At 34.2% G+C, this 17,458-nt stretch overlaps 1 protein-coding gene across 8 annotated transcripts in view; it reads right to left on the bottom strand.

Annotated features, from left to right (window-relative positions):
* The window catches only part of KIF20B (kinesin family member 20B), a 72,771-nt gene that overhangs the window by 15,433 nt on the left and 39,880 nt on the right, over window positions 1-17,458 (bottom strand). For 5 of the 8 annotated variants that reach the window (XM_049645385.1, XM_049645388.1, XM_049645391.1 and 2 more), the window contains 5 exons: window positions 15,947-16,066; window positions 13,672-13,756; window positions 4,921-5,046; window positions 4,135-4,262; window positions 2,325-2,480 (listed from right to left, as the gene is read on the bottom strand). In XM_049645385.1, coding sequence (XP_049501342.1) covers window positions 2,325-2,480; window positions 4,135-4,262; window positions 4,921-5,046; window positions 13,672-13,756; window positions 15,947-16,066 — 615 coding nt within the window. The remainder of the gene's footprint in view (window positions 1-2,324; window positions 2,481-4,134; window positions 4,263-4,920; window positions 5,047-13,671; window positions 13,757-15,946; window positions 16,067-17,458) is intronic. The other 3 variants (XM_049645387.1, XM_049645389.1, XM_049645392.1) reach the window with 1 other exon arrangement.

Below are 17,458 nucleotides of genomic sequence, written 5' to 3'. Positions count from 1 at the left end.
AATATACAGCAACTCCAGTACTAGAATATAAATGGGTCCAGCTACTTTGAAAACCTGACATTCTACCAGAGTCCCACACATGTATACCCTATCATCCAACACTTCTGTTCTTGGGTAAATATGCAATAGAAATGCATGCACATGTGCACTGAAAGAAATGTGTAAAAAAATGTTTATAAGAGAATTTACTCATAATAGCTCAGAACAGAAAATAATACACATATCTTCAACATTAAAATGATTAGGCTGTGGTATATGCATACACTGCAATGTTCAGCAAAGACAATGGACTAATTCCAGCTCCGTGTGGCATGAATAATTCTCACAAACATAATAGTGACAGAAGCCAAGTACAAATAAATGCATCCCATACATTTCCATTTACATAAAATTCAAAAATGGTCAAAACTAAAGTACAACATTAAAAGACCCAATAGTTGGGGCACCTGTGTGGCTCCGTCAGTTCAGCATCCCATTCCTGACTTCCGCTCAGGTCATGACCCCACAGTTCCTGAGTTCAAGCCCCGCATCTGGCTCTGTGCTAACAATACAGAGCCTGCTTAGGATTCTGTCTCCCTCACTCTCTGCCCCTCCCCTACTTGCGTGCGCGCGCTCTCTCTCTCTCTCACAATAAATAAAAATTAAAAAAAAAAAAAAAAAAGAAATAGAAGAGGACCCTTCTGAGGTACCTCTGGAGTAATCTATTTCTTGAACTGGATGGTACTTAAGTAGATACTGATTTTACAAATATTTCCCGAACTACTGTTTGTTTACTTACTGTATTATATGTGACAATTTTAAAAATTAACTATTTATATACCTTAAAATGGCAGAAACATACATCCTAGATATGATGGTAAAGAAATGTATGGGAGAAAGAAGGAAGCTAGCTTTCTCAAGGATTGCAAAGTAGGTTTCCTTGCTAGCATTGCTGCCAATGACTGGGACCACTGACTGAGAAAGAAAATAGCCCTGATTCCTGTTTTTAAATTGGAGTGACTCAAAGCCAGCAGTTTTGATTTCACTTCTTGCCTCTTACTATTGCCCAGGAAGGAATGATGGGCTGTGGAACAGGAGCAGAGAACTAGAAGCAACCTTTCCTTTTAAGACATGTAGCAGCAGAATCCTGCTCAACCCACCACTTCCTGAGGATACCTTCAATCACATGGAATTGGCACATGAAACACATTACCATCTCAGAGCCGCAGTAACGACAAGTGTTAGCCTCACACAATTTAACATGTGACCAAAAGAGTCAAGACTCTAAGGAAATGACAACTAATGTCATATTGTATTCCAGATGAGATTCTGGACCCAGAAAAAGACATTAGTGGGAAAACTGATGAAATTCTAATAAGGTCCACAATTTAGCTAACAGCACTGCAATAAGGTTAATTTGTTGGTGCTGATCCTTGTACTGTTGTTATGTAAGGTGCTAACATCAGAAGTTAGTGGTTAAGCGTACAGGAACACTCTGTATAAGTTTTGCAACTTTCCTATAAATAAAATGATTTCAAAATAAAAAGGTAAAATTATTTTAAAAATTTAGTGGGAAAATCACCCTTACCTTATGGAAAATTAACATCCTATTTTTATAGGAAAGCTTAGCTATTATCTATAAAACTCTGTCATAAACAAAAAAATACCAGCAATGACAATGTGATACTGCCCAGTTACTATGATAGTAAAGAGAAAACGAGGTTTTCATTTAAAGATAGTGTCAATATGTCGCTCAAGAGTTTTCCTAGGACCAATGATGCCTTTTAACTTCTTTTTTTTCTGTTGGCAACATAAGGTGCCAAACATACTAAGCAGTCAATTAAAATAGGAGGGGAAGAATAAGCCAAGATAGAATGCTGTAAGAGCTACAGCTGGTCAATGTAAAACTGAAGGTCATTTCTACCTGTAGGTCTTCTAGAAACTATTTGGTTGACTTTTTAAAAGTCCTGATAAAATCAGCTTATGAGGTAAAATACACACACCATGTTAGTAGAATCTACAGTTGAAAATGCAAAATCTTATAATATAGTAAGGATCACCACTGTAGCAATCAAAAGGAAGAGACGTTTAAGTTCTGTATCCAGATACTGAGATGTAATTAGGCATTTTCCCAACCTGCTAAATGGACTGAAAAAAGTTAAAATAAGAACATAAGTGAACTTCAAAATTGGGACAGAAAAGTCATCTTACAAATAGACTGCTTTTTAAAAAAAGCCAAGAAAATCAGGCAGCCATGTAAAGACTGATAAGAACCCCAGGGATAAATTTAACAAACCAAAGAAAGCTGGTAAAATACATCAAAGATAAAGTATATTGTTACCCACCAGTTCATTTTGTTGCTTTAAACAACGCTCTCTGTCTTCAGCATATTTTTTCATCTCTTTGTTTCGTAGATTCTCAGCTTCTTTTGCTTGAGTGATAAGCATCATTTTTTCTTCTAGCCATTTCTTTCTATCAGCTTTATATTTACGTTCAGAGTCCTATATATATAAATAGTACAAGCAACTATCACATGCTGAATAAGTAATAGTCGGTAAATGTATTTTTATAACATATTCATATAACCCATCACTTTTTTTACCTTTTTGAAACTTAAAAATAAGCATTTTTCATTAAACAATGATAAGAACAGAGTTTATTTTGGATTATAGAATGAATGCTGCTGGTTTCCTTTTCTAAATGGACTTCATTTTATAAACTTTATTTTGCTATGAAGTCCATTTAAGGACTCTCCTTCATCAGTGACCTTAAGAAGAAATAAACAACTTCTATTTCTGAAAGAGTTACAAAGACCCAAGTCTTTCTAAACACCAGAAAACAAAACAAACAAAAAAAAAGAGTTGGTTTGTGATGGTTCTTTCTTTTTTTTTTTTTTAATTTTTAATATTTATTTATTTTGAGAGAGAGAGAGAGAGAGAGAGTGTAAGCAGGGGAGGGGCAGAGAGAGAAGGAGACACATAATCTGAAGCAGGCTCCAGGCTCTGAGCTATTAGTACAGAGCCTGACACGGGGCTTGAACCCACAAACCGTGAGATCGTGACCTGAGCCAAAGTTGGACGCTTAACTGACTGGGCCACCCAGGGGCCCCCATGATGGACATTTCTGATTGCATGATATCAAAAATAAAATATTCCTGGGTATACAGGATGCCAAATAAAAAACAACTTGTACAACAGGACGTTTATTAATTTGAGGAACACTGGGAATAGCTAGACTGAAGTAATTTCCTTTCCAGAATTAGAAAGTTTACAATCTAAGATATGTGATTACGTCATTTGAGGACAACATAAAATAAACCAATATGAACTTAATATGAACATTCTCAATATAGTTAATATATTTTTTCATAAATAATGCAGTATTAACTTTGTTTTAGCTGCTTTGGGGTTTTCCCCACAGCAAGGGTAAATTTTAGAATACAAATTAACAGTTAACAAAAGAAAATATTCTTTATTTATTCAGTATCTGATTATATATGTAGCATGAGTTTAAGAAACCATTTAGGTACAGCCAACTTTTTAAAATCATTATTATGCTTTCTTCAATTTTAAAACCAGTCCTTTCTAATCAATGTAGAAAATTTTAAGTAGTATTTGGTAAACCCCATTAGAAAAATATTTCCCCCATATGTTGTATGCCTTACAGTATTTACAGTTGAACATGGGAAAAATATAAACACAAAACAGAGTATCTTCTATATGATGCAGTTTCAAATATATCCCAGTGTCCACATACACAACTGTATTCTTTTCCAACTTCATATCTGAAAATTAAAATGATTATTTACAAAATAATCTTCCTAACAGTCCTCTTCCCCACCGCAGAATTTGATGACTCAGAAGCTTAAGGAGTAGAAAAATAGGTACAAACACATAAGAAGTTGTGATTTAAGAATTAGATATATAGAATATAAAAATGAACACCCAACCACTGTATTTTCCTAGGCACTAACGGTGATTTGTATCTTGAGAATTTCCACGCCATGTCATTTCAATGTATACTGAAAAATTATACCTATATGCTAAACATTTCCCAGGAGTATTTCACCCATATCTAAATTAATTATAAACTATTTGCCGAATTCTCTCTCATGAGAAATACAATGGAGAGATACATACACACATAAAATCGTACCTGTAACTCATCCTGAAGCTTACTGAGCTTTTCACTAAGTACATCTGTGTTATCCTCAAGTTCTTTATTTGACCTTTGATTACTTCTGTCTTCCAGATCTTTGCATTTTTCCTTCCATTTTTCCAATTCTAATTTGAAAACATAAATTTATTTTTTAAAGCATATGAAAAAGTTATACCATACAGAGATCCTGTGGCATGAGATACAGACAAGAATCAGCAGAACCCAGAAGAAAAAACACAAACGCAGATGAGAACAGAGCCAATTCCAAGGACTTCATTTTTAAGAGTTCTTACCAAATCCAAATTCTTAGAGAAGAGAAAGTACAAGGACCTCTCAAGAACCCACTGAATAGTGTTCAGAGTATACAGTGTTAAATGCATCTTAACCTTAATTATGTAGGAAACTTCTCAAAAATAAAAAATAAAATAAACCGTGATGGTATTCTGAAGGATAGAATCAGGGCATTCACTGACATAAACATATAAGATGATACTAAAAAGCTGGACAGAGGTGAAACTCGATTGAGAAATTTATTCTTACGTCTGGAAAACATTACAAGCTATCATCCAGTTATTATGAAAGTGTCCTTATTCCTTCTTTACTACATATAATTTTACTTAGACAAAACAATTTTCACCACAATGGAAAACAGCAAGTGATAGGACATTCGGAAAACACGCCAATACTTTTATTATACTCAACTCCTTCTAAAAGGGAAAGAAATCTAGGAAAATACAGAGAAGAAAATACAGACCTTGAGATATTTAAGCAACCATGTTTTACCTGTGGCCAGTCTTTCGGCTTCCTCTAACTTCACCTCGAGCACTTGATCTTGTTCTGCCTGAGTTTGTTCCTGTTCTTCCAATGTCATTCGCATGTCTTCAATTATTTTCTCTTTAACATTTAGATCTAAAAATTTGAGGAGAACATTTTAGAAACTACTAACATGTACATCTAACTATCCAATTTTTCTTGAGTTCTTCTAAAATTAAAATACACTTTTATTAACTAAAATAGAATCTGAGTTCCACATAAAAGCTTTGTCTTGTTCACTGCTATACCTCAATGCCTAGAACAGTACTGGCAGATATGAAGCACTAAATAGGTATCTGACATACAGATAGATACTTGAATGATTGCAAGAATGGATGGATGGAAAAGAAACTCTTTTCAGATAAAATTAACAATTTTTTATAATATCAAACTATTGGTACTAATAAACACAAATCTCGGGGCTTAGAAAAACCATTATTTGCAAAACATTCATTTTCAGTATAATATTATCAAACCAAAAGTAAAACATTTACCTCCTAAAAACAAAAAGGGCTCAATCCCAATTTGACTTTTTTTTTTTTTTAGATCTCAAGTAATTATTTTTTTCTACAAAAATTTCCAAAGCCAAATATTTACTTCTAGTATTTTTAAAATCAGCTCTTCAGGAATGACTGTGCTATTAGCCTTACCAAAATTGTTTCTGGCCCTTAAAAAATGACAATAATGACATAAACAATTCCATTTTAATGCTGCCTGCAAGAAAGAGGGAAAAAGGAAAACGTGGCCTCTGGAGATGGCCACATTTGTAGCAGGGCACTACTACAAAACTTACCAAAACTATTATTACTGACGCCAGAGGTAATAAACCTCCAGATGCATACAGTTCAACCTCAGGTCACTGAACATTAAAAATGACAAAAACCTCAAAAGGCCTCCTTCTCAAAGTGCACATAAAGCAATTAAGAAAATAAAGACAAAACACTAAGAAAACATTATATGAATAATTTTTAGTATTTCTGTCCATTTATGTAAGCTGCCAGGAGTGCTAATAAAACAGAATTCCTCCTAGGATCGAAAGGAGTCTTAGTATTATTATCTAAACTCTTTCTTTTAAAAAGTATGATTTGCAAATATATTCAGATTATACAATTAGTTAATTAAAAGTTTATTCAAAGAACCCCTTCTCTCTTCCACCCTAGATTTTACTCTAAACTAGAAGGCTAGAAAGAAAAAGGTTTTAGTATCTAGTTACCAATTAGGAAAGTCCCAGGACACCAATGACAATTTCACTAATGACTATTATTATTTGAAAGGTAGGTGCAGTTAAAAAAAAGAAAGAATTATTTTATCAGTCACTACCTCCAATAATATACACTTCATTTCAGGAAGCAATCCAGAAATACACAACTAATAAAATGAAATAAAGCAGCATGAGGACAGCTATGAGACAGCTATCTCTTCACTGCTATCTAAAGATAGCCGTGAGCTACCACAGCTAAATAAATGACTGTCAAATAAGCCAGCAACCAAGCATTTAGCGTTGAGGGGAGAGCGTCACTAGAGCTATGGTGTCCTAGGAAGGCTTCAAGGAATAAAGGCTTCAACATAACATTTGTGAACAAGTAGGAAGTAGAAAAAAGGGCTATCACGTACACGAGGCCAGGGAGAGAAATAAATATAAACGCCATCCAAGACTCCAGATTAGAAATACTCACTTATTGATAGTTAAAATTTATTTCAGAATATATACCAGATGTACACGGACCAACTACAGAATCATGAAACCACAGGACAGCAGTTTCACATATCACACTGGCAAAAGTCCGAAGTTTGGTAACACCTGATACTGGCAAAAATGTGGGGAAACGGGCATTCTATGCACTATTTTACTGTGAATATAAACTAGTTTAATCACGTTAGGGAGCAATTTAGCAATATTTATCAAAATTTCAAATACTCATCATTTGGGCCAACAATTACACTGCTAAGACTTTTCCTTACAAATATATTTACATGTATCCACACTTTTGTACAAATTTATTCACGGTAATGTCTATAATAACAAAAAAACAATGTCTGAAATAACCAAAAGTATTTTTTTCATCAAAAGAGTTCATATTACTGGACACTAGATTATAAATGTGTTGTTAATTTTCTTAAGTATGATACTGTATTTATGTAAGATGATTCCTTACCTTATGAATTTCATGATAAAGTATTTAAGCGTAAAGTATCATTGATGCCTGCAAATATCTTTCAAGTTGCTCAGTTTTATACATGCATATTAGAGAAAGAGACAAGAGCCAGAGACAGATGCAAATGTGACAAAATATTTAAAAACAGTGAATCTAATAAAGGGTATTCAGGTCATCTTTACTTTCTGATTCCTTCACAAATGTTTATTTCTTAATTAAAATTTGAGAAAAATAGGAATAAGGATTCCTACTTTATAAGCAATTGAAATTGTACCTTAAATTAGCATATAATATTCTCTACTAGATTTTGACATTATGTTTCATTTATGATCAACACCATGTCTTCAGGCCAATGAAGGACTCCGCTCCTTGCAATAGTGTATATTAAAATCAGTTTTATCTCCTCTATCCTAATAAATTTTATTACATTACTTAAGGCTTTCTTTCAAGGGAATAAAATTTTCTTTTCCCATTAAAAAAAAAGGGGGGGGGTGCCGCCTAGATGGCTCAGTTGGTTGGGCGTCCAACTTCGCCTCAGGTCATGATCTAACCATTCGTGGGTTTGAGCCCCATGTCAGACTCTGTGCTGACAGCTCAGACAGCAGCTTGGAGCCTGCTTCAGATTCTGTGTCTCCCTCTCTCTCTGCCCCTCCCCCACTCTCTCTCTCTCTCAAAAATGAACATTAAAAAAAAGGTCATATTAAATACAGTATGATATATCAATATCAATAAAATGTAATATTATTTAGCCTTTTAAAATAAAGGTTAAGGGGCACCTAGGTGGCTCAGCCAGTTGAATGTCCGACTCTTGGTTTTGGCTCAGCTTGTGATCCCAGGGTCATGGGATGAGCATTGGAGCCTGTTTGGGATTCTCTCTCTTTCTCTCTCTGCCCCTTTCCCCCAATCTTTCTCTCTCTCAAATAAAATAAAATTACAAAGTTAAAAAGGGCGGGGGGGGGGGGGAAGGTAAAGTAAGATCTGTGTGTGATTATATGGAAAAATTTCTCAAAACTTCCCAAGTATGTAGAGACTTATTGTTTTAGTTAGTGATTTCTTATGGGGTATTTTTCTTGAGATCATATATTTCCAAAGGAAATGTGTGGTCTTTTATTTGCCTTCTTTATCACAGGAATAGAGGCAAATAGAGCAGGTCACAATAAGAGAACAAAACAAATTAGTCTGGATAGAGCAGAAAAGTTATATTAGGCTAGAAAAAGGTAGACTAAAATCCCTAGCTAGAGGGTAAAAGTTTGTGTAGGCAATATGAAGGGATTGAAAAATTTTAATAGGAAAATGACAATGAAAGAAGAGTTTTAGAAAAATCTAATCTAGCTGTGTTGCTATACGAGTGAGTTTGACATAAAACCTGGCAATGAGCTAGGACAAATATGAGGAGTAAAAAGAAGTAAAATAACTTAGGTACTACTTCTGAGGGTGTGGGAAGACAATATTATTTAAAGTCTAAAAGCAAAGATAGTCAAACATTTTCTGCAAAGGGTCAGATAACAATTATTTTAAGGACTATAACAACTATTTACCTCTGCCGCTGTAATATGAAAGCAGCCAGACAATACAAAAGAATGTGTTGCTATGTTCCAAAACTACTTAAAAAATTAGGCAGTAAACTGGATTTGGTCAGAAGACTTCCATCTCCTAATCCCTGGTCTAAACAATGGAAATAGTAGACATCAGTAACAGAGATCCAGAAAGTTAAAGCAGTTTGAGCACAGACATTCACATTCAGAATTTAATAAGACTTCAAAAATTTCAGCATAGGAAAAGAAAATTGTAGACCAATATCCCATATGAAAATAGTTGCAAAACCTCAACAGAGTACAGCAAACTAAGCCCAGCAACATATAAAAAGCATTATACACCATGACCAAGTGGGATTTATCCCAGGCATGCAAGTTTAGTTCAACATATAAAAACCAATCAATGCAATACACCTAATTAATTAAGAATAAAACCATACAATTGTCTCGATGGGATGCAGAAAAAGACATTTGACAAAATTCAACACATTTTAATGATAAAAACACTCTATGAACTAGGAACAGAAAGAAGGGAACAAACTTCCACAACCTGATAAAAAGCATCTACAAAAACCCAACACCTAACATTATACATAGTGGTTAAAGAATGAAAACTTTCCCCCTACAATCAGGAATAAGACAAAAATGTCCACGCTCATCACTTTTATTCAACACTGTTCTGGAGGTTTTAGCCAGAGCACTTAAACAAGAACAAGAAATAAAAGTCAAAAAGAATGAAAACAAAGAAGTAAAACTGCCTTTATTTGCAGATGACATGATACTGTACATAAGAAGAAGGAGACAGAAAGAAAGAAAACCCTATTAGAGTTTATAAAGTAGTTCAGCAAGTTTACAAGATACAAGATAAATATAATTAAATCTATTGTGTTTCTATATACTAGCAATTAACAATCCAAAAAATGGTATTAAGGAAACAATTCCATTTTCAATAGCATTACAAAGAATAAAACAGAAATGAATTAACAAAAGATGTGCAAAATGTATACACTAAAAAATAAAAAATATCACTGAAAGGAATTATAGAAGGCCTAGCTAAATGAAAAGATGTTCCACATTTGGCTGACAATTTCCCCAAAGAGATCCTCAAGATATAACACAATTTCCATTAAAATTCTAGCTGGCTTGTTTGCAGAAAATGACAAGCTGATTCTAAAATTCATGTGCAAATGCAATGAACCCAAAATAGCCAAAACAACACTTCTTAATTTCAGAACTTACTGTAAAACTATAATAACAATACAGTGTGGTAATGGCATTGAAAGTCCAGAAATAAACCCTTACATTGATGATCAACTGATTTTCAACAAAGGTGCAAAGACAATGCAGTAGGGGGAAGAAGAGTCTTTTCAAAAATTGGTTCTGGGACAACTGAATCTTCATATGTAAAATTAAGTTAGACACCCCTACCTTACACCATATACAAAACTATAACTCAAGTAGATTAACTCAAAATGAATCAAAAATCTAATTATAAGAGCTAAAAGCTTAAAACTCTTAGAAGAAAACACAGATGACTTTGGATTAAGCAACAGTTTCTTAGACATGATACCTAAAATACAATCAGTCAAAACAGATAAATGGGACTTCATCCAAAACTTTTATGCATCAAAGGACACAATCAAGGGAGTGAAAAACAACCCACAGAATGGGAGAAAACATTTGCAAATCTATCTGATAAGTCATGTATCCAGAATATATAAAGAAGTCTTACAACACCATAATAAAAAGACAAATAACCCAAATGAAACATGGGCAAAGGACTTCAATTTCTCCAAAGATATACAAGTGGCCTATAGCACAAGACAAGATGCTCAATACCAATAGTCATTAGGGAAATGCAAATCAAAATCACAATGACATAATACTTTATACCTACCTGCATGTTAGGTTAAATAGTGTCCCCCCCACAAAATTCATGGCCACCTACGATGAATATGACCTTATTTGCAAATAGAGTATTTGCAGATATAAGCAAGTTAAGAATAAGGTAAACTAGATTAGAGTGGGCCCTAAATCCAATATGACTGGTCTTCTTTTAAGAAGAGGGTAATTTGGACAGAGACACATAGGGAGAAGACACCAATACAGACACACCCATAAGAAAGATGGCCATGTTCCCTATCTCCACTCATCACGCTCTCTCTCTGTCTTAAAAATAAATTAAACATTAAAAAATTAAAAAAAAAAAAAAAAAAAGGGTGCACCCGGATGGGTCAGTCAGTTGAGTGTCCGACTTGGGCTCAGGTCATGATCTCACAGTTTGTGAGTTCGAGCTCCGCGTCGGGCTCTGTGCTGACAGCTCAGAGCCTGGAACCTGCTTCAGATTCTGTGTCTCCCTTTCTCTCTGCCCCATCCCCACTCACACTCTGTCTTAAAAATAAGTAAAACATTAAAAAAACTAAAAAAAAAAAAAAAAAAAAAAAAAAAAACAACAGAAAGATGGCCATGTTAAAACAGAGACAGATTGAAGTTATGCTGCCATAAGCCAATGAACACAAAAGACTGCCATCAAGCATTAGAAATCAGAAGAGACAAGGAAAGATTCTTCCCCAGAACCTTCAAAAGAAGCATATCCCTATCAATACCTTCAGATTTCTTGCTTTCAGGGCCGTGAGAAAAGAAACTTCCATTGTCTTAAGCACCAAGTTTGTGATACTTTGTTAGAACAGCCCTAGGAAACTAATACTATAAATTTTTAAATGAAAAATAACAAATTCTGGTAACTATTTGGAGAGCTTTCATTCACTGTTGGTAAGAATGTAAAATGGTATAGCCATTGAGGGAAAATTTCATAGTTCCTCAAAAACTTAATCACAGAGCTATCATCATATGACCCAGTAGTTCCACTCATGGATATATATCTCCAAGAGAACTGAAAACATATGCCCACCCCAAAATTTATACACAAATAGTCATAAAAGCCAAAAAGTAAAAATAACCCATGTCCATCAACGGATATATAAATAAAATGTGGTATATTTGTTATGATGGAATATTATTCAGCCATAAAAAGGAATATAGTACTGATACATGCTACAGTATGGATGAAACTTGAAAACATGCTAAGGGAAAGAAGTGAGACACAAAAGGCCATATATTGTATGCATCCATTTCATGAAATGTCTGCAACAGGCAAAGCCAGAGACAGAAAGTATGTTAGTAGATGACAGGGACTGAGGAGTGACAGCTAATGGGTATAGGGTTTCTTTTTTGGGTGAAGAAAATGTTCTGGAATTAGATAATGATAGTGATTGTACAACCCTGTAAATTTACTAAAATGCACTCAGCATTACACTTTTAAAAGGTAATTATTAGGTATTATAGCTCAATTTTTAAAACAAGAATTTTATACTAAGATATCTAAGTAAATGGTACTCAGTGTTTAAATGGACATATAGAAGCCAAAGTGAAAATGCCCTTTGTGTTTGCTGAGGAATGAAATCACAGGAGTGAATGAACTCTCAAGTGAGAAAACAAAAGGAACAAAGAGGATGAGGCCTTCATTAGGAAAGTTGCCACAGTGGCTGAGGCTCATTCTGAGAGACAGGCAGCAACTGGTACAGAACATATCACAACAGCTGAGACAAGTCTCAAAAGGGGGGAAGCTACATATTTACCATTTTATTTAGAAAAAAATATACTCACACACAATAAATGCTACATAAAAAATGAAAAGGAGGAAAAGGAGGAGAGTGAATAATTATGCCAATATAAAAGAAAGGACAAAGGAAAGGAGGAATTGCAAAAAGCTAATAGATTTGAAAATACATAGGTTATAAGCGACTTGGGAGCAAGTTTCAAGAGCATGGAAGTCAGATTAAAGTTGTCAAAATGGGCCTATGCCACAGTTCTCAATACTCTGCAATGAGAGGAAAAATTAAAATATGATAGAAACTATATCCTGGTCCAAGGGCATGCTTTTTCAGAATAGCTAAGATCTATTCACATTTATCAACAATGACAAAAGAGTCAAAGTAAAGAAAATCCCTAAAAGCATTATAGAAATAAGAAATGTTAAGGGACAAAAGCCTAAAAAGGCAGGCAGGAGAAAATAGGACAGTGTGCAGATATATACACAGCATATTTATGCATACACACACCTCAAATATTTGATCCTAGTTAATCCCACAAATGTCCAAATCATCTAAACAAATAATCTGGTTGACCTACCCCTTCTTTTTAGTTGGCCAAATACAAATAGCATGAAATTAGTGAAGAGAATCTGAAACTTAAGAATGAAACAGACCTACGTTCAAATCCCAGCTCTACTAACCACACAACTAAGAGATTGAGGGATGAGTGACGGGCAGTAGAGGAATGCACATAATATCACAAATAGAAAGATGTATCATCTACAAAGGTAATTTTACATTTCAAATTTAAAAGTAAAATTTGAGTAAAAAAAGCAAAATTCAGCACATAAGATGTGAAGCTGAAGTACTTAATGGTTTTTAAAAACTTTTTAAAAATATTTTAATTTTAAAGATGTTTTACTTGACGTATATTCTTACATGATTTTGCTAGAAATCTATTCCATTCATTGTGACCTATGTAACCGACTTTGTTTTTCAGAAAATAGTGGCCATTATCTAGAAATCAATATTCCTTTAACTGAGCATTGTTTAATGTTTTATTTTTCTAAGAATAAACTTTATGTTGACAAGTTACTTATTAGGATCAATGCTTTTCTGTGGCGCCTGGGTGGCTCAGCTGGTTAAGTGTCTGGGACTCTTGATTCTGGCGCAGGTCATGATCTCATGGTATCGTGAATTCGAGCCCTGCATCAGGCTCTGTGCTAACTGCACAGAGACTGCTTGGGATTCTCTCTCCCTTTCTCTCTCTGCCCCTCTCCTGCTTGTGCTCTCTCTGTCTCTCTCAAAACAAATAAATAAACTTAAAAAAAAAAATCAATGCTTTTCTCTTTTGATACAGTTACATCTTATGTTGACCTTACTTTATAATTTTCAGAGGAAAATGCTAAATCAATTGTTATGCAGTTATTTTAGTACCGGAAATAGAGACTTGCTCCTGACCTTTGCATACTCTCTCATACTGTTGTATAGCTTCTTTCACATTCTGATTATTTAACTGCTCCTGCAAAATGAAACAACAGGAATTAAATGCAAATGTAACTAAAATGCACACCAATATTTAATACTGGGATTTAAAAATAGGGTTCAATGTTAGGTTTGAAATCTCTCTCCTACAAGGCTGATTACTAGTCTCAAACTTCCAAGTTTTTTCACCTTGGAGAAAAGGGCAGGGTGAGAGTAGTAATAAGAAAAACAAAAACAAAAACAACTTGATACCTTTAATCTACCTCAAAGTTACTACCCAGTCATTTTATTTACTCAATATTTTAAGCTACCAGGTTTCTCTTATACATCAAAAAAGTAGAAATGAGGATATGGAGGCTCACTATACATTTAACAATAGAAGGAACAAGGAAAACCATAAAAAAAAGTTCCCTATCAATAAACTTAAAAAGCTGAAAAAATAGGGTCCTCCAAACCCTCTACATAGAAAGTAGCTGGGAAGTTTGAAAAAAATAACAGACACCACAAAGGCAAGACTAAATTATGGACACTGGAAATCTTCCAATTCTAGTTTTAACCTACCTGGTAATCCTTTATTCCCTGTCTCATTCAGTGTCAACACTATCTCCTCACTTTATAAATTTTACAATGAATCGTTACAGAACCTGGAAATCTCTGAATCCTATTATGAAAGTACAGGCTGCTTTATTAGGATTACATTCAGTTAAAAATTAAATCATGTGTTGGGGCACCTGGGTGGCTCAGTGAGTTGAGCATCTGACTTCGGCTCAGGTCATGACACCGTTTGTGAGTTCCAGCCTCGCGTCGGGCTCTGTGCTGACAGCTCAGAGCCTAGAGCCTGCGTCAGATTCTGTCTCCCTCTCTCTCTCTGCCCCTCCCCCTGCTCATGCTCTGTTTCTCTCTCTCTCTCTTTCAAGAAATAAACATTAAAAAAAATTTAAATCATGTGTTTATATCTGAATATTCATTGGTTTGCTTCATTTAAAAGCAAACATGCAAAGAATACAACAAATCCATTCTTTTTATTGTTGCCCAATCCACTTAATTGATGTCAAGCAAAATATAATCACTTATAAAGGGATTTTGCTTTTTTTTTTTAATTCTTTTTTTTTAACGTTTATTTATTTTTGAGACAGAGAGAGACAGAGCATGAATGGGGGAGGGTCAGAGAGAGAGGGAGACACAGAATCTGAAACAGGCTCCAGGCTCTGAGTGGTCAGCACAGAGCCCGACACAGGGCTCGAACTCACGGACCGTGAGATCATGACCTGAGCCAAAGTCAGATGCTTAACCGACTGAGCCACCCAGGCGCCCCGTGATTTTGCTTTTTAAGTGTCCTTTTGAAAAATAGTTTTTTTAGAACATGAGCTTCACTTTCTTTTTACTTTTTATTTTGAAATGATTTTAGATTCACAAAAAAGTTGCAAAGATAGAAGAGATCTCCTGTATAACCTCCACGTAGCTTCCCCTAATGTTAACTCTTACATTATCAAAGTACATTTATTTAAAAATTGCAAAACACTGGACAGAAGAATGAGTAGTTGAGTCTCCATTGTCTATTATTTAAAATATGGAAAAAATCATCTTTGTGTGAAAAAAAAAGAAATTAGCACTGATGCAATAATGCTAATGAACACTACAGACTTTATTTGGATTTCACCAGTTTCTCCAGTGACATCCTTTTTCTCTTCCAGGATCCCATACAGGATCGAAGATTGCATTTAGCAACCATTTCCCCTTAGTCTCCTCTATTCTGTGAGAATTCCTTGGTAATCTTTTTCTTTAATAACCTTGACACTTTTTACTGGTCGGGTATTTTGTAGAACATCCTCAGTTTGGGTTTGTCTGATGTTTTCTCCTAATTAAACTGAGATTATGGATTTGGGGGTAAAATACCACATGAGATGGCCCTGCCCTTCTGGACACATCCTATCAGGAAGCACATGGTCTCAACATGACTTACTACTGGTGACGCTATTCCTGGACACCTGGTTAAGGTGGTACCTGCCAGGTTTCTCTGCTGTAAAGATACTACCTTTTCCTTTCCGTACTCTATTCATTAGAAGCAAATCACTATGGCCATACTTAATTTTAAGAAATTAAAAAAAAATTTTAGATTCCAGAAACAGCCAAAAGAGAATCTGCTGTAAAGAATGGATACATTTAAGTAGATACTAAAATACACCAACAAAATCTACTTTAACTATTTTAAAAACAAAACTGTTACCTTGAGTTGCTGAATGGTTCGCTGTTTCATATCTATTTCCTGAGAACACTGGTTTTTCTTTTTCTCCAGTTCATTGATTTTCATTCTCAGCAATTTCTCCTCATCACGCATTACAGATACCTACAAAGTAATGTTTATAAAACAAATTAAATGTTTTTTATAATACTAACTGCTTTTTGTTGCTTAAAATTCATGGCCACTGGTTCAAAGATTCGTATCCTTTAAAACCCATTAGAAAAATTAGAGAGTCTAACATACTATGATATGGCTTCAAATTATAGGAAATGTCTTAATACACTAAAGGAGAGTGCATATGAAAAGATCACTTTCTTCTTACAATATTTTAAGAATTTCAAATTCTCTAAGTGCTCTAAAAAAGAATCAACATAGCACCTTGCAACAGCAAAATCATTGTCACAGAAAAATCAATAGAGATACTCTATGAGGAAAATACTGGCTCAGGTTTCCAAGGTTTACTGAGTAATGGGATCAGGAATACAAGAAATACTTTAAAAGCTAACAATGGCCCACAGAGGATGAAAATGGAACAATCATAAGATCAAAAGTTATCCACGCAAGTGAAGGTCAACTGATTTTTGATTACTGGTAACATAATTCTACAATTCTCTACCAATCCTAGAGATCTCATAAAATGAAGGCTATAAACTGAAAAAAAGCTCCCCTTCATGAAAAGCATGGAAATACCATAATAGTAGCTCTGAGTGGTTTGGTTTCAGGGAATTTTTACATTTCTTTTTAGGCTTTCTGAATGTTCCAAATTTACTACACAATAGATACATATTACCTTTATAATCCTACATTAATAATATTTATTATTTTTATTTTGTTTAAAAAATATGGAACTTAGAGTAATAAAACCATCCTTATCAATTTTACAGCCATAAACTATCAGCCAACGAGAAATAAAGACTGTGTGTTGCACCAATATGCACATAAGGACCACCTTAGTTTCCATCCTGGCTCTACCATTTGTTAGCTAAGTGAACTTGGACAAGTTAGATCTCTCAGTACATGTTTCCTTATCCATTAAATGGAAGTTAAAAACAATGCCTACCCCTAATATGTCTGAGAATTAAATGAGATGTTATATGTAAACTCAGAATAACTGACCCAGAGTAAGCTATTATTGTTGTTGTCATTATTATTATTTACATTGACACTACATATTATTTTGAAAAAGAAAAAATACCCTTAATAACCATCATTAGGGTAACAGTGGTCATCTATACAATAAAACATAAAAAGAGATACCCTTGTAAATAGTGGTGTGAAAAAAAATCTGAAAACTAGAGTTAAAAAGCAATATTTATATATAGATGATTCCATTTATAAAAATAGACACATACAAGTATACACAGCAATTACATACATATATTAAGTCAAATGCATACACAAAGATCTAAAAAAACATAGATGGACTGTCAAGAGTGGTCATGTTTAAACGGGAGAGAGAAATGAGAAATGTCAAGAAATATTTCCAAATAATATATA

Source organism: Panthera uncia, chromosome D2 (assembly GCF_023721935.1).
Source record: "Panthera uncia isolate 11264 chromosome D2, Puncia_PCG_1.0, whole genome shotgun sequence".
Lineage (NCBI taxonomy): Eukaryota > Metazoa > Chordata > Mammalia > Carnivora > Felidae > Panthera > Panthera uncia.
The sequence above is the reverse complement of the archived record's forward strand: the minus strand, read 5'-3'. Positions and strand labels throughout refer to the sequence as shown.